The sequence below is a fragment of the Dipodomys ordii genome, unplaced genomic scaffold (genome assembly GCF_000151885.1).
Source record: "Dipodomys ordii isolate 6190 unplaced genomic scaffold, Dord_2.0 Scaffold40, whole genome shotgun sequence".
Taxonomy (NCBI): domain Eukaryota; kingdom Metazoa; phylum Chordata; class Mammalia; order Rodentia; family Heteromyidae; genus Dipodomys; species Dipodomys ordii.
Genome location: NW_012267256.1, coordinates 12,905,778 through 12,924,295, shown reverse-complemented (window position 1 = coordinate 12,924,295; position 18,518 = coordinate 12,905,778). Strand labels below are relative to the sequence as shown.

Below are 18,518 nucleotides of genomic sequence, written 5' to 3'. Positions count from 1 at the left end.
GAAGGAGGCGGAGAGGAGGCTGATGGCACAATTCTATTTATTCCAGAAAAATCCTTAGCTAGATACACTTCCTATATTTGTTATATGCTTGCATAATATTGTTCTAGGATCCACTGTGCCAAAAAGAGCTGACAGCATGCATCCTTTAAAAAAAAAATCTCTTTTTCTTTTTGAAGTTTGTGGGATCTGTCAGCACATACGTGCTCCATGAAGATCAATTCTCTTGCCTTGTGGTAGACTGTGTATTGCTTCTAGCCAGGCACTCAGCCATTTTCTTTCTGGCTCTCTGTGTGAAGTTCACCTTTCCCCTCTCTCGACGTATGGCGGTGTATTCATAAGCTTTGAGCTTGCTGTAGTAATCAGAGAACTTGTTGTAGAGGATGGAAATGGGCATACCGTTGAGAATGATCCCGAAAGCAATGCAGAAGAAGGCAAAGAGCCTGCCCAGGTGGGTCTCTGGGTACATGTCTCCGTAGCCCACAGTGGAGATGCTCACCTGCACAGGAGACACGGAAGGGTGAGAGAGTCAGTACTCGAGGGAGAGCAAAGAGAGAGAGGCAGGCAGGAAAGTGGTCTCTAGCTCCCTGCAGGTGCACAGGACAAGCGTGACAATGCCTGGGAAGCCAGCTTGAGAACATACTAGAAAGTCTCCCTGGAGGACTGTGTCAAGGAAATAGTGTAAGCAGAAAAGCTGCAAGGCTTTGGTTTACATCTTGAGTATGATTCATCCATGTTCTTCGATGCAACATGAGAGAAATAAATAATAGACATACTGAAACAGACTCCAAGATATGGAAGCAGGATACTTCTCTCCCCCCTGACTCCTTTTTGGTTAGGTTTTGGTGATTCTGTCTTCTTTACTTTATAGATGGTGTATTCAGTAGCACATCTTCAGGAGGGTGGGGGGCAGAGGGTACAGAACTCAAGGAGAAAAGGGTGAAAAAGTGCAATCGTAGAGCTCACGTTCGTCAATGAAAGTGAACGATACAACTTGTGGGTGGAGATGGGAGGGAGGAATTGGGAGAGAATGAGGGACACATTGTGCAAAAGGAAAGGAAATGTACTCATTACCTGACTCGAGTGATAGTTATCCCTCTGTATAGCATCTCTCTAATAATAACAATAAAGTAAATTTAAAATATCTCTACATTAAATGGTTGATGTAAAGAACACCGATGATGATGTATGTTGAGTTCCTAGTATTAGAATGGGTTCAGTGAACTTTGCTCTGTATCTCCTCAGCTCCACCCAGCTGGGATGAGAGTCAGATCAAGAGCTTTCTGGATTGTCCTGCATTCTCTATATAGTAGCAAAACCTCAGGCTTAGAGACAGAACAAAGTTCAAGTCCAGTCTCTGGCCCATCCCAGCTGGAAGACCTTGGGCAAAAACAACCCCAAAGCCCATAGGATGCCCTCAAAGCCTTAGTTTCTTCATTTAAAATAGGAAACCGCCCTGTGAGTCTCGGGATTCTTGTGAAGACTAATTTTAAAAGGAATGTAAAGCACTCAAGACAGGCACACATGCACATAGCATTAAACCCCTGCGTTCTTTTTCTCTCGTCTTTGAAAAAGGGCCAATTATAACCTTTCTCAGACTTGTTATGGTTCAAGTGAGATTTTTGATTTTCATCAAGAGTGCATAATTGCAGATGTCTGCGAAAACAAACGCTTTCGTTATTTTGTGAAGGGACTTGTTGAAGACCTCGCTAACCCAAAATAACTACAACCTGTATTAAATTATTTCCGCCATTCTTTGTCACACTGCTTTAAATCCCACTAATTAGAGATTTATTTAGGTTAACAACCTTCTGTTTTAGAAAGCAGATCCCCCAGGGACTAGTTATTAGCTATCACAGCCAGAACCAACCCTAGGAATACCCCTGGGGACTGTTAGTTATGCTTCACAGAAAAAAAGAAGTGGTCCGTAGATTACTGGCTTTGTTGCTAGAAGCTTCTGAAGCAGGGTAGTTGTTTATACCTGTAAATATGTTGTATATGTGCGGCTGAAGCAAGCAAGCTTGTAAATAGTTTGCATGGCACAACTCTAGGGGGCAATCATTGCTCCATGGATTTTTATGGTTATTGCTACCATCTTCCAGCAGATGGCAGTAGTCAGATAATGCCACCCCTCCCCTTGCCTCCCCCCCCCCCAACCTTTGGTGGCTTTTTGCTCAGAAATGGATGGAAACACCTGTTTTCATGATACAAAGGATAGTTTGAACTTACAAGAATGGTTGATTAGAATGAAATGGAGGAACGAACCAGCTGGGCAAATCTGGTGGTGTGGATAAGAATTACAGCCAGCCTATAAAAAGGGAAAGATGGACTTCCTCTTTGGAACAAGTAAGGCTACTAAGGGTCAGGGCTCCATCCCTGACAAAAGACATGCTGCAGGTGGGGGTGGGGAGGAGCATGTTCCTGCAGTGGAAGAACAGAAGCAAAGAGCAAAGCATGGCCAAGAAAGGAGCGTGCTCTGCACTATACTACTGCGTACTCTGCTTCCTAGCCATGGGAGTTGAGCAATTTTCTTCGCCTCTACTTCTATTTTTGACATGGGAGGAGAATAACGGTAACTGGCTGGAGAGATTGTTACAGGAATCGAAGGAATGCTTGGCACAGGGTGAAGAAGCCATACCGTGAAGTGCAGGGATCATGCAGGGCCCCTCGCTCCAAGATGGCCCCAGCAGAAGGAAAGCAAAGACCAGCATTGAATGAGCACTCACTCCGCCAGGAACTTAACATATATCATGGGATATACCGATGCCAGAACAAGTCTCAACCCAGTGTTGAGGCAAGGTGCTTGCTCACCTTCTAGTTGAAAGAGTGAGGAGAGATTGTGAGGGAGTTACATCTGGGTTAAGCTCAATGTCTGCGTGTGCTCCCGTGTACCTGTGTTGTCGATGAGGGGAGGAGGAGGGTTCATGGTGTACACCTGTAGTCTCAACTCTGTGTGGGTGGAGGTAGGGAGATCTTGAGTTTGAGGCTCGCCTGGACTGCATAAAGAGACAGTCTTTATGGCTCTGTGGCTCAAAGTGGTAGAGTGCTAGACTGGAGCAAAAGAGTTCAAGGACACTGCCCAGGCCCGGAGTTCAAGTCCCATGCCAGAGCTTTGCCTTCCCCACCCCCAAAGTTCGTATTGGCTATAATAGATGAGGTTAGTGAGAGATGAAAGGTGTCCCCCCCCACACACACCAAGAAAGAGGTCTGACCTTCCTTCCTTCCTTCCTTCCCTTTCCTTCTTTCCTGTCTCTTTTTATTGCTCTGCCTTTTATCCCTTTTTTTCTTTCTTTCTTTCCTTCTTTCTCTCTTCCTCTTTTTCTTTCTCTTTCTTTCTCTCTCTCTCTTTCATACAGAGAGGGTCTCTCTATATATAGTCCAGAACTGCCTCAAACTCAAGATCTTTTCAAAAAATTTTCCCCAGTAGAGAAGAAATAACTTCTGATTAATGTTTCCACAAATGAATCTGGAAGCAACAATATTCCTTCCTCATGATAAAGACCATCAGTGAATCAGATATTGCGGCTGCTATGTATTTCAGACTTACTACAGGCTAGTATTTTACAGGTTTCTTATTATATCAGTGCCTGCACACAGCCTCTGTTTGGCAGATGAATAAGACAGGTCTAGCTGGAAGCTTATGACTCACATCTGTAACTGAAGCTACTGAGAATCTTGGCTCAAAGACAACCCAGGCAGGAAAGTCTATGAGACTCTTATGTCCAATTAAACAGCAAAAAGCTGCAAGTAGTGGCATGGTTCAAGTGGTAGAATGCCAGCCTTGAGTGAAAAAGCTAAGGGACAGTACAAGGCCCTGTGTTCAAGCCACAGTACCAGCACACACAAAAAATGGAGGGGAGTGGGTTCAATCAGGGATTCTTTTTGCAGCCATAGGAGATTAGAACCCTGAGATAAATTATAGAAGATAAATTAAATAAATTATAGAAGGAAGATCATTAAAGGCAAGTTACATTTGTAGTTGTCTTTGAAGTACTAAGTGCACAGCAGCATGATTTGGCAATCTCTTTCATGCAGATTCCACAGGGCTACAGCTCTGGAATAGTTAAGAAAATATTCAGTTGTATGGCTGAGTGTGGTTGTAATCCCAGCTATTCAGGAGTCAGAGGCAGAGGATTAGGAATTTGAGGCCAGCCTAACAAAGTTAATGACACCATATCTAAAAGCAAAAACTATAAACAAAGGGCTGGGGGCCCTGACTCAAGAAACAGTACTTGCTTAGCCTGTTTGAGGCCTCAGATTCAAACCCCAGTACTGCAAAAACAAAATAAAATTGTGTGTGTGTGTGTGTGTGTGTAAGGTTTTTCTGTACCGTATCTTGAAATGAGCTGAATTTGCTGATGGTAATTGTATATTTGAGTAACTGTATTATTGGACTTAATTCTTTATATTGTCCTGTAGGCAAGGTATTTGGCATAGAACTAATCCTGTTTGCCTGTTGCAAATGGGGTCACATGTCTAAACTCTTGACTGAGTGTGGTCATGTGACTTGCTTTGGGGCAAAAGGAATATGGGTGCTTCCGTGATTAAGCTTTCCCTCTGTCTCTGTTTCTGTCTCTGTCTCTCTCTGTCTCTCATGAATGCATGCCTGTAGGAAGCTGAGGGACATGGAGCCCAGAGTCCAACCCTCCCCTCATTCCACCTGTTATCCAGATGACCCTCAGTAAAGAGAAAGACGGCCAATAAGAACAACTTTCCAGTAAAAACCAGACTAGACTACTCATTTTTATACTCACATGCTAACATGATTGTTTGATATTTTATACCACTGAATTTTAGGGAGGTTTGTGGTCATTATTGTGTCAATAAATAACTTGGAAGTGGAAGTGGCACTGTGGCTCAAAAGGTAGAGCACTAACCTTGAGCTGAAGAGCTCAGGGACAGCACCCAGGCCCAGAGTTCAAGTCCCATGACCAACAAAACAAATAAATAAATACATAAATAGCTTACAACTTAGTTCCAAAATACAAAATACACTTTAAAAAAGTTAGATTAGAACTTGAACTCGGAGCCTTGTACTTACCTAGTTTGCTTGCTCAGCTCGAGCTCGTAAGCTGTGTCTCCAGCCCTGCTTTTCTCTGGCTATCTTAGTGATGGAGTGTAGTAGACTTTTCTTCCAATGTGAACTTCAAACTGTGATACTCTGGATCTAAGTCACCTCAGTGAGTAGAATTACAGACATAAGTCACTGGCTTCTAACTTGAATACATAGTTATCTTGGGTTTAGGCTAAAAGAAAATACTTACAGTGTGTATGATTAATATAATACTTGGAGACCAGTGGCTCCAGAGTTACTTTTAGGATTCCATTTCTCAGATTCTAATGTGTTTAGTCTAGTGTGTTCAGATCAGTTTCTTTTCATCATTCAAATGCTATCACAGTTTGGAACTGAGGATGTGACTTAGTAGTAAAATGCCTTCCTAGGATGCCCCAGGACACAATGTACCAAGTAATTGGAAGTACAAAGAAGATCTGGAGCCGGGCGTCGGTGGCTCACGCTTGTAATCCTAGCTACTCAGGAGGCTGAGATCTAAGAATCACGGTTCAAAGCCAGCCCGGACAAGGAAAGTCCATGAGACTCTTATCTCCAATAAACCACTAGAAAACCGGAAGTGGCACTGTGGCTCAAGAGGTAGAGCACTTGCCTTGAGCTGAAGAGCACAGGGACAGCACCCAAGCCTAGAGATCAAGCCCCATGACCGACAAAAAAAAAAAAAAAGATTTAGATGTAGAACATCAGTTGTAGGGACTAGAAGAGCATTAGCATATTCAAGGGAGTATTGCTTCTAGTGTGTACATAGATTTGCTTAGAAAACCAATAACTTATCCATCATTTATCTACACCGTCATTCTGCTAAATTGCAGAATAAAGTGGACAAAAGTCAGTGGAAGAGCCAGCAAATGCAAAGGTGGTCAGCGAAAATAGTATTGAATAGAGATAATGGTTACCAAAGAAAAGTGAAAACCCTCACAACTGGTAAAAAGCCAACCTTGGTAAAAATTTGTTATAGAGTAGGAAAAAAAGAATGGTGATTTACCTTGTGTTGTGGAATTGATAGAACCTTTAAGTTTGAATAAAAGATGACAGGTGGTGAAAACGGACAACTTGGAAGTTGTCCACTTCACTGCAGTTGAGCAGCTTAGGAGAAAAAGTAGATCAGTGGTCATTAACTTGAGGACGTCTATAAATAACAATTCGGATAAGGTATACATATAAATATAAATACATTAAAGGTTAAAACAAGTGCTACCTGTTAAAACAAGCATGAAAGAGTCCATCCACTTGGTCCAATGCTTGCCTATGCTAGCCTTTTAATACGTTTAGCTAGATAAAAATTTTGACTCCTAAAACTTTGTATTATATCATCAGCATGCGGATTTGCTCATTTGCCTTCCTGTTTAAGTCACCTCCAAAGTAAATGTCATTTGCTGGGACAGATCAGCTTTCGGGAGCTCCATCTGTACACATGGTTTATCTACTATGACGATGACCTTTCGCCACTTGGAATATGATCAGGGGAGAAGCATTTGGCTAGCTCATTTGGAAGAGCCTCATGCCAGCCTGTCATTGAAGAAAGCTCCCCAGTCCTAGTATACATGTGAACTCTGGAGGACTCATTGAACACAAAGTTTGGCAATCCAACCTATGGAAAATGAGGACAGAAAAGGATGGAGTCATTTCATATTCACACTAGAACCCAGTGCACTCATGCTGCACTAGATTTAGCTAGTCAGGTTGATTTGTATCAGAATTTCCTACCAGACTATGGGTTCCAATATGCTCAATGTTAATATGTGTGTGTATGTCTACTTCCTTTTTATATTTGTTTGATGCCTTTAAAGTATATACAATCTCTCTCTATATATATATGTCTGCTTCCTTGTCATATACACTCTCTCTCTACATATATGACTACTTCCTTTTTATATTTGCTTGATGCCTTTAAAGTATATACAATCCACCTTAAAAAAAATAAAGAATACAATTCCTCTAGATGTCATCTGACTCACTGATCTGAGAGCATGCAGTTGATATTTACTTCCAGGGATTTGTTCAATATACCAGCAATGTAAGTATTTGAGTAATATGTCCTGCATTATTATAAAAGAGCAAACTCCGAAGGGGAAAGATGGCAAAAATAAGGAATATGTTAACTGCACAAATTAGGCAAAGTATGCAAAAGCCTGAAGGAGCGGTGCTGGAATATGAACAGGGTATGAATTTTGGAGTTGGACACACTTGGATTTTAATCTGGGATCTACTGTACTTAGCTGTGTGTCTGCACTCAAACTCAATTTGTCTGGCTATAAAGTAGGACAATCATAACCAGTCCCCAAAGAACGTTAATGTTAGAATTAGTTTAACTCCATTATACAGTTAATTCTTCCCACAGTCAGATTTACCTAGAACCAGAAGCGAGGGGGTCTCCATTAGGATCATCATGCCTCATTACCTACACAAATGTACAGTGCCCTTCCACACTCAAAGCCGTTCCCTGCTTGCCTTCTTGGAAGAGATGGTGATCATACCTCCCTCACAGGATTAGAATACTTCAATGAAACCAGCTTTATAAACCACTCAGGACACTAGGTGTCCATTAAGTGGGAGTTGATCACGATAATAAAGATGATGGACGATCCCACATCCACCAACAATGAATCTTGCTTGAAAATCTGCTTTTCCAGGGTATTAAGACTAAATCTGGATTTGAAGATTCTGAGGGCCAAGTCCAAGTTATTTTGTAGACTACAGTGTCTGTGTCTAGCTCGTTAACATCCCTGGAGGCAGGGATGGTGTGTGTGTGTGTGTGGAGCAGGGGGACCCCTTGGCTACTCACCGCGGCCCACCACCAGGCATGCAGGATGCTGGTGAAGTTGGTGCCGGGCACGTCGTGCTCCACGGAGTAGACGGCCGCGGAGAAGGCAAAGATGCCCATGGTGATGAAGAGCATGAGGCAGCCCACCTGCTGGTAGCACTGGCGCAGCGTGAAGCCGAAGGCGCGCAGCCCCGTGGAGTGGCGCGCCAGCTTGAGGATGCGGAAGATGCGCATGAGCCGCATGATGCGCAGCACCTGGCCCACCTTGCCCACGCGGCCCACCGTCTCCAGATCGTGCTCGAGCGACGAGCCCTGGCCGTGGCGCTGGTCCTCGCCGGTGAAGCATTCGAGCAGCAGCTGCAGGTAGAAGGGCAGGATGGCCACCAGATCCACCAGGTTGAGCGCGCTGCGGGCGAAGCGTCGCAGATCCGGGGTGGAGGCCAGGCGCAGCAGGAACTCGAGCGTGAAGAAGGCCACGCACAGCATCTCCACGTGCTCCAGGATGGGCCTCGGGTCGCCTCCCCCTCGGCCCTGCTCCGCCCGATGCTGCATCTCCTCCACCGTGTTGAGCGCCAGCGCCACCACGGAGATGAGCACGAAGAGGTTGGAGGCCACCCCCATGGCCTTGGCGGCCACCGAGGAGAACGGCTTCTCCATCAGGTTCCAGAGGCGGCGGCGCTGCGGGCCGTAGAAGCGCAGGTCCCGGAAGAGCTCCTCGGCCTCCTCGGCCTGCGCCTGGGCGCGCAGCTCGCGCTGGATCTTGAGCTGGTCGCTCAGCTCGTCCCGCCGCTCCTCGAAGCAGATGCGGCAGCAGCGCGGGGTGTACTTGAGCCGCACCCCCCAGTATCCCAGCTCCTCCAGGAAGCACCGCGGACACAGCTCGTCGCGCACCAACAGCACCCCGGACGTGTAGAAGTTGTAGATGAGCTGGAAGACGGCGGGATCGCGGTCGAAGAAGTACTCGTCGCTCTGGGCCTCGTACTCATCGCACAGGCCCAGCTGGCGACTGCGGCTGGTGGAGGTGACCAGGCGACCCAGGCGGGTCTTGGGGTAGCAAGCCAGCTCGCTGTAATCCAGCCGGTAGCTGTGGCCACCCACGTTCACCCTGAGCGTGGACAGTTGGACCGGGGTGTCGGTGGGGCCATGAGGCTGGGCCGTGCTGCTGTCTTTCGGCTCCTCCTCCTCCTCCGCCAGTTCATCCTTCCACTCCTCCTCCTCTTCCCCATCCTCATCCTCCTCAATGTAGTAGTTGTAGTTGCCCTCTGACCAGGGCACAATGCTAGCCTGGGAGTTAGTTCGAGTCCCCAGAGAACAGATGCTCTGGCGGTGCTGGAGTTGGCCGCTCGGGGTGACATCGGGTCCCTCGTCGCTCTCGGGGTGGCCCCAGGGTTTGTAGCTCCACGATCGCCTCCTCTCACTGCTCTGTTTCAGCATGGCACCCGAAATCTGACACCCTGGTCCCCCTCAGCCCCACCCCGGGTGGGCCCCTGCTGACTGGCAGGGGTGCCTAGCGTCTGTCCGTGGGCATTGTGCGCGCGCGCACGCGGCTGGAGCTGGGGACCCCCTCCTAACCTTGCTGATCTGGGAAGAAGCAAGTGTTAGAAGGGATTTGGGCCTCTTAGCTGACTCCCTCCTCCTCCCCCCGTCCACCCTGTGACGTGGAGGAGGGTGATTATGTGGCCTCAAATCTCCAGATAATCAGAAGAAGGCAGAGCTTATTGCTAATAAAAGTGTCTGTTAACCTCGCCCTTAGGAGTAGCTCGGGCGCGCCTGCTAAGTCGTAGCCTTGGCTGTGGAATAGGGTCGCCTATGGCTTCTCTTTGAGTAACGGAGATGGAAGCCTCGGCCCTCTGTAAACTCTCCATGAACCGGGTTGGCAGAGCTGACCTCGCTGCTGCCCGTGTCCCTCTCTGTCTCTGTTTAGATCATACACAGTCTCCTTCCTATCCATTCACGCGATCACCTAGGTGTCCCCACCTGGGTTCCCATGGAACTCTTCTGAGCGCAGGTTTTATCCGCTTATGTTCCCCTTCTTTCTATTCTTCTACAAGACGTGGAAGCTATTTCCAGATAAAAGATCCCATCCCCCGACTGGTTGCAAGAGAATCCCTTAAGGCCTAGTTTAAAGGGGGTCAGACTTCCAGAAAAGGGTTCCCTCACCATTCACAACATCAGTGAAAATGAACAGCTTTCGCTAAGACTGAGAGAAAGCTAAGGCTGGAGAGGAAAATAAGGAGTTGCAGTTATAGCACCGATTGGAGCTACGGGGTTCAGTTTGGATTCGTGTGTGTAAGCACAAAAGAACAAGGCAAAGAAACAAGTGGAGCAGAAGTGAGGAATGAATTTGTTTGAAGCAGGGAACTGACGATTCAATTCATTTTAGATACATGTTCATGATTTAAAAAAAAAATCAAGGGGCTGGGAAGGTGGCTCAGTGGTAGAGTGCTTGCCTTGCATGCATGAGGACCTGGGTTCGATTCCTCAGCACCACATAAGCAGAAAAAGCCAGAAATGGCATTGTGGTTCAAGTGGTAGATCACTTACCTTGAGCTGAAGAGCTGAGGGACAGCGCCCAGGCCCAGAGTTCAAGTCCCACAACCGACAAAAAAGAAAAATCAAAACAATATAAAGGCATTTTACCATGGAAAGTATTTGTCTCACATTGCTAAGGAAACAGCCCAAATTACTATTTTCTGGCTATTTCTTCCAGGAATATTTGTGGCACACATGCAAGTATCTACCCATCTCCATTTATCATGTGGTTAGCTGTTATGAGTACAAGTCCTGCAACACTATCCACTACAATTGACCTTGTCCAGTGAACCATAGATCTTAGAGGAGTAAAAACTGAACATAAGTATTTGTCTCATTTTTAAAATAACCACTTGGAAAAAAAATAGCCACTTGAGTGCAGTAATGCAAGCTATCCAAGAAGCTGAGATGTGGAGGTAGCAGTTCAAAGTCAGCTTGGGAAGAAAAGTCTTTGAGACTTTGTCTCCAAATGAACCAGCAAAAAGCTGAGCTGGGGGTGTAGCTCAAGTGGTAAAATGCCAGCTGAGAAAACCCCGAGTTCAAACCCTAGTAAGACCAAAAATAAATAAGCCACTTTGGATGATTATGTTAGAAAACCAAATGGTTTTCAATTGTTTCTTTTATAAGGATGGCTAGCCTTAGACATATATGACTTCTTTTGTTGGTTTGTTTAAGGTACCAGTCCTGGGGCTTGAGCTCAGGGCCTGGGCACTATCCCTGAACTCTCTTGCTCAAGGCTAGTGTTCTACATAGTCCCTTGAGTAGCTCTAACTACAGAGCTAATGCTTCTAACTTCTTTTAGTTTTCTGATGTTCTTTCCTGGGTGTTATGATGTCCATTTCTACACCTCATACTCTGAGCCAAAAGGCACTGTCTGACCAAGGCTTCAGAGGAGCAGAAATGAGCTACTAGACGCTGCCTTCCCTGCAGAGAGAAAGCATATGCGGAAAATGCTTTCACCCAAAGTGGTTTTCTTTTTTTTTTTCTTTGCCCATCTCAAGATTTGCATTCAAAAATCCTACTCAGGAAGGGAAATACGCCAACGAATAGGGAACATCTGCTCTGATCCTGGCATTATGGTAACGACAAGAGGCTCCCAAAGCAGGGGAACAACGGGCGCCAGATGATGGTCCTGAGGAGATTTACTGATTTGAAAAGTGGCATCTGTAAAACCCAGTAAGAATCTAAGGGATGTGCTTGAACAGATGGTACAGGGAAGAACGAGGAAATCCAACCATTCCCTGAAAATCTTTTAAGGATTAATAGATATGGCAAAGAGACATGATTGCAGATGATTGATGGTGACTTGCTTCTATTATGCAAATTTTCTATGTAGCTTTACTTCCAGGCTAATTGTTTTGTATAGTTCATCAGTTGTCAGTCGTGGCAAAATTATGTACTGATCCTTTTTCCTGCCGCTCTCAGAAAGAGGCAGAGTTCGGCATTGTGAGGCTATTTGTAAAGTCAGAACAGAAGGGGTAGTTCTTAAGTGGTGGATGGCTGTGTGGGAATTAGACACAGCGAAAGGCGAAAAAGAAAAGGTGTAAGTAGATCTACTGCCACTACATTGTTCTTGGGTTGATGCGGATTAAACTTTGGAGCAGTACAAGCTGATTGCTGAGAATTTCATAAGAAGTGTCAGTTTTCTGGATGGGAGATTAACCTGAAACTGAATTTGCTAACCTTGCCACTAAAGGCTCTGAGATAAAAGTGTTTATAATGGACACAGCAGCTTTTTGTATATAACTCTGTGCTGGGGAATACTCAAGGGTTTATAATTAATAAGTAGTTTTTTTAATCAAGAAAGATAACAAAAGAGGTGATACTGATCAAGATGTATTATACTCACAACCTGACACATTGAATTAAAGCCTTTTTGTACAACTAATTAAAGGACAAAAATAAAAAAAGAAAGGTAACAATTTTCCTTGTCTTTATAACTTCACCTTCATTTCTTCTAATATTAACTTGGCAAAAATCAATCATAATGCCTGTTTATATGATGGCACCAAAGCTATAACCAGTAACTTAGTTTGAAGAACTCTTTAGCTGGGCGCTGGTGGCTCATGCCTGTAACCCTAGCTACTCAGGAGGCTGAGATCTGAGCAGATCATGGTTCAAAGCCAATCCCCGGCAAGAAAGTCCATGAGACTCTTATCATTGCCAATTAACCACCGGAGAACTGGAAGTGGTGCTGTGGCTCAAGTGGTAGAATGCTCACGATGAGCTGAAGAGCTGAGGGACAGCGTCCAGGCCCAGAGTTGAAGCCCTCCACCCTCACCCCCCACCAAAAACAAAAACAAAAAAACCCAAGATTTTGGTGGTGGTGGTAGGGCTTAAACTCATGTCCCTGAGCTCTTCTGCCCAAGGCTAGCACTCTACCACTTTGAACCATAGCTCCACTTCTCATTTTCTGGTGGTTAATTGGAGATAAGAGTCTCATAGATTTTCCTTCCCCTGCTGACTTTGAACTGCAAACCTCAGACCTCAGCCTCCCTAGTAGCTGGGATTACAAGCCTGAGCCACCAATGCCAGTCTTTTTTCTCCCCATTTTTTTTTATTAATTAGAGTTTCTAAGGTTTCTGAATATCAAATCATGTCATCAAGAAATCAAGATATCTAGGTACTGGTGGCTCATGCCTGTAAATCTAGCTTTTCAATAGGCTGAGATCTGAGGATCACAGTGGAAATACAGGCTAGGCAGAAAAGTCCACAAGACTCTCATCTTCAATAAACTACTCAGAAAAATCTGGAAGTGGCTCTGTGTCTCAAGTGGTAGAGTTCTAGTCTTGAGTAAAAGAAGCTCAGGGACAGTACCCAAGGCCCTGAGTTCAAACCCCAGGACTGTTCCCCCCTGCAAGCAAGCAAGCAAGCAAGCAAGCAAGCAAGCAAGCAAGCAAGAAAGGAAGGAAGGAAGGAAGGAAGAAAGAAAGAAAGGAAGGAAGAAAGAAAAGAAAGAAAGAAAGAAAGAATCAAGAGAAATTTATCACTGTTTTCTAATGTGTATACTAATTATATTGTTTTCTGGTCCTTTGAAATTATGTACAGCACTAATATAATAATGATAAAAATGCCAATAGTGAACTTACAAAATAGTTCACTGAGTAGCCAACTATCACATGATATTTTACAGATACGTTTTGGTTGAAACAGGGACTTGAAAAGGATGCCAACTGTCACCTTCATGAATAAATGATAACAAAATAGGAAAACATGAGATGTAGTTTCATTGTTAGTCACATAGCCAAGTGACACAAGTATACAGGAGCAGCCACAGCATTTGCTCTTTACTCTCTATCAATACTTGTTAAAATTAGAAGCTCACATGCAATGTCTCCAATAGTATATTTTCAGAATTAAGGAATGCCTTACATTCAGGGCACTAACACTTTGTGCTTTATCATGAACATATTTTACTAACACATAACTACTCCCTTCCCCCATTCCTCCACTTTCTTTGTAGTTGTTTTCTGATCTTCAGTTTTATTAATCTTTCGTGTTTGTGTGTGGGGGGGGCTTCTTTTGTTTAAGGCTAGCACTCTACCACAACTCTACTTCCAACTTTTGTTAGTATTTAGTAGCTTATTGGAGGTACAAGTCTCATGGATTTTCCTGCTGGGCTTGACTGTAAATTGTGATCCTCAGATGTCAGCCTCCTGAGTAGCTAGGATTACAGCTGGTGCCTGGCCCAGTCTTATTAGTCTTAATAATATTAAATTTATAATGATTTTTATGGTCAGGACTTTTATGTCTGCTTAAAAAATCTCCCTGCCATAAGTTCACCAAGTTTCATCACTATAATTTCTTTTTTTTAATTGTGAAAATATTGTATAGAGGGGTTACAATTACATGGGCAAGATAATGAGTACATTTCTTATCAAGCATTGTAGCCTCCTCCATTATTTACCCTTCACATCCCTTCCCATCCTCCCCCCCACTCCCCCAATCTTCCCCCCGCCCTTCCACCCAATCTTCCCCCCCACCAAAGTTGTAAAGTTCATTTTTGACATAACGACTTGTACATCTCATTGTTGTAATGGGTCCACCTGTAAATTTCTTTCATTACTGTAGAGTTTTACTTTTTTAATGTTTAAATTTAAACTTCATCTGAGTCAATTGATTTGGAGATATGACCTGAGATAAGCCTACAATTACTTTGTACTTATATTACTTTTTAGTAATATTTACTAATAAGTGTATTCTTCCTCAAGTGGTTTGTGGTGTAACTGCTGGCATGCATGATGTTTCTATAGTTATGTAGGGCTAGACCTGGACTGTCAGTCCTAAGCACTTCATCAGCTTGTGTGTTCAGAGATAATCTCACACTGTTTTAACTGCTGCTAATACAAAACTTTATTTAAAAAAAAATCTTGATATACATATGTGGGACATGGTCTTTTGACTCTGGTCATTTTCCTCCTTCAAGAGTATATTTTCTGATCTTTTCCCTTTAATTATTTCTAAATTATTTCAAAATCTACTTTTCATATTTCAAAAAATACCTGTTGGGGCGAGGTGCTGGTGGCTCACATCTGTAATCCTAGCTACTTATGAGTCTTGAGAGATGAAGATACTGGTTTGAAGCCAACCTGGGCAGCAAAACCCATGCATCTCATGTCCAATTAAACACTAAAAATGCTGGAAGTGGAGGTGTGGCTCAAGGGGTAGAGTGCTAGCCTTGTGTACAAAACCTCAAAGACCACTCCCAAGCCCTGAGTTCAAGCCCCAGAATGGGCACAACAAATAAACAAAAACCCAAACTGTTGGTTTGTTAGACTAGAATTGAGTAAACTTCATATATCTGTCCAGGAGACTTGCTATTAGACATTGCTATTACAATGTATTGCATATCTCTGCACTTATTTAAGGTTACTGTAATGTCTTTTCCCTGTTTGACCATTGATTATATATATATGTATATATATATATAAGATATATATATATAAAATATATATACATATATATATAAACATATATATTTCTAACTAGCTTAAGTTTTGCTGCTGTTATTTGTGGAATGTCTTGGTAGTTTTAAAATATGTGCACATGGTCTTTGGAGTTCTTCCCTTTCAAAGATTGAGCTTAATTCCCCTACCAGTACACGTGCGATGAACTCAGTTTGCACTGAGAAATAAAAGCAAAAAGTCAGAGGCTGGGTCCTAAAAGGTAGCTTCTCTAATCACTCTCTCTGCAGGAAGGCAACCTCATACTATGAGGACAGCAAAACAGCCCTACAGGGGTCCAAGTAGAGAAATGAGACTGGCTAATAACCGGCAGGGACTGGGCCTGCAATCTCTAGACACAAATGGGTCATATCAGTTAAGGTTGCATAGGACTACAGGCCCCACTGACACATGCCTGCAATTCCATAAGAGACCCCGAGCCAGAAGTATTTAGATGAGTCACTCTTGGATTCTCAGTTCTCAAGTACTCTGTGAAACAATGTTTGCTGTATCAAGCCAACAAATTTTAGGATACTTTGTTACCAGAATAACTTCCACCTGGGCCCGGGTGCCTCACCCCTAGCTACTCAGGAGGCTGAGATCTGGGGATGGTAATTTCAAGCCAGCCCAGGCAGTTCATGAGACTCTTACCACCAATAAACTACTCAGAAAAAGCTGGAAGTGGTGCTGTGGCTCAAGTGGTAAAGCACTAGCCATGAGTCCAAAGAAGCTCAGGGACAGCACCCAGGCCCAGAGTTCAAGCCCCAGGACCAGAAAAACAAAAGAATAATTTGCAATGATATTCCCTCCTCCTTTGTTGTAGTAGTAGGATTTGAACTCAGGGCCTTGAACTTGCTAGGCAGGCATTCTATCACCTGAGCTATGCTTCCAGATATTCTCAGCTTTCGTTTTTCAGATAGGGCTTCATGTATTTTGCTTGAGCCATCTTCACCCCCAGGATCCTCCTACCTATGGCCTCCTATGTAGCTGGGATAACAGTAATGGACTACCATGTCTAGCTTGTTAATTGAGAGCGAGTTTGGTAACTTTTTACCCCTGCTGGTCTCAGACCAATCCCTGCTTCCTTCTAATTCATCCTTTAAAATTCTGTGTTTTCTGTTTATTGCTTATATAAATGCATTTTTCTCTTTTACCTAGCTTGCCAAACTTTCTTAATCTCAGCAATGCATTACGTTTCCTACAAATTGAATTTTGTGTAGGCAATCATTTTATATGCAACTATTGGCAGCTTTGTTTCTTTCCAATCTTTCCTTTTCATAATGTAGAAGGCTTAATCTTCAGAAAAATAGTGACTGGAAGAAATGAGAATGGGTTTCCTTCTTCCATTCCTGATTTTAAGATTTTTATTATTAGGTTTCTGAGATTTATTATTGTTATTATTATTAAGCTAGTTCTTTCTTACCCTTCATTGTTTTCTTCAACACACACAATGTTGGTCTATCTGTAACATATTGTTTGCATGAATTGATTAAAAGGCGCAAACCTTTAAAATCTTGTGTCATACTGCTAAATCAGTAGGTAAAAAGGTTACACCAATAATGTAAGGTTACTCACTAATAATGTAAGGTTACTCACCAACAATGGACAGTAAATGCCTGTTTTCCAGCATTTCACCATCCACTTCCCTCTGTGAGCCTCAATTCTGTAAGTAATAAGAAGAGCCATACACAGCCTTTAGGTTCTATGCACTGCCCTTGGGCTTCATTTACATTAGTGTCTAATCCTTACAGTGAGATAGAGCTAAAATCTAGTTAGGCAGGACAAAGGAAGGGAGTTCACAGCAAAGTAGTACGTGGCAGTCATGCTAGACCATGTTGTAAAAGATCGTAAGCGTGAGGGACCCTGGAACAGCTAGCCTGGGCCTAGAACCCACTCTAGTAAAGAGGGAAAACTGAATGCCTAATCACTTTTTTTTGGGGGGGGGGTCCAGTCATGGGGCCTGAACTCTGGGCCTGGGCGCTGTCCCTCAGCTCTTCAGCTCAAGGCTAGCACTCTACCACTTGAGCCACAGCGCCACTTCTGGCTTTTTTTCTTTTTTCTTATGTAGTGCTGAGGAATTGAACCCAGGGCCTCATGCATGCAAGGCAAGCACGCTACCACTGAGCCACCTTCCCAGCCCGAATGCCTAATCTCTAAGGAGGACTGGAATGCAGATTTCAAAATTAGCTAATCCTAAAGAGAGGGAAAAAAATCCACCAGATTTGGAGCTAAGATATGTAATTTAGCAATCAAAAGGAAAGGCTAGTCCACCAATCAAAGAAAGACAGGTCATCTTCCACCAAAGTAAAAAAGTGAAAACGTGTGTGTGTGTGTGTGTGTGTGTGTGTGTGTGAGAGAGAGAGAGAGAGAGAGAGAGAGAGAGAGAGTTGTGAAGTTTAAACTCAGGGCCTGGGCACTGTTCCTGTGCTATTTTGCTCAGGCTGGTGCTCTACCACTTGGAGGCACAGCTCTACTTCTGGTTTTCAGACAGTTAATTGGAGATAAGGGTCTGTCCAGGCTGCCTCTGAACTGTGATCCTCAGATCTCAGCCTCCGGCATAGCTAGGATTACAGGCGTGAGCCACCAGCGCCCGGCTGAAAACCTGTAAACAAAAATCTCTTGACAAAGATCCTGGAGGGTCTCTTTTCTGAGCTCTCCCTTTCTGGAATGCTTCTGCTTTCTTCTCTCTGTCAATTAAACCCTGCTTTTATCTCTCTGCTAACAAAACTCAACTCTTTTGGTTCATTCTTGGTTGTCCATGATTTTCATTCTTTGAATTTCATGAGACAGCATTCCTAGAGACTTTGTAACATCTGAAGTATGGCTTCAACAAGGACTGTTTGACGTTTAGATGCGACAGTACTTGCCGTGCGGCAGAGACAGTAAGGTCCTAGACAAAAAGGTATAGAAACTTTATCTTGTTGTTGATGGTCCTGGGAACTCAGGGCCTGGGTGCTATCCGTGAGCCTCTGTGTTCAAGGCTAGGGCTCTACCACTTGAGCCACAGAGCCACTTCTGGCTTTTTTTGAGTAGTTTATTGGAGATAAGAATCTCATGGACTTTGCTGTCAGGGCTAGCTTCAAACCATGATCCTCAGATCTGAGCCTCCTGAGTAGCTAGAATTTACAGGCATGAGCCACTGGTGCCCAGCCTGGAAACCTTATCTGTGGGAAATGATGGTTACAACTTTAGCAGTGGGAGACGCCGGGGG

General features: G+C 43.9%; 1 protein-coding gene across 1 annotated transcript; it reads right to left on the bottom strand.

Annotated features, from left to right (window-relative positions):
* Window positions 1–214: 214 nt before the first annotated feature.
* Window positions 215–9,266, bottom strand: Kcnv2 (potassium channel, voltage gated modifier subfamily V, member 2). Its single transcript, XM_013018440.1, has 2 exons — window positions 7,854–9,266; window positions 215–496 (listed from the first exon to the last, which is right to left on the bottom strand). Exons 1-2 carry the CDS (start codon window positions 9,264–9,266, stop codon window positions 215–217), a joined length of 1,695 nt encoding a protein of 564 aa, XP_012873894.1.
* Window positions 9,267–18,518: the final 9,252 nt, after the last annotated feature.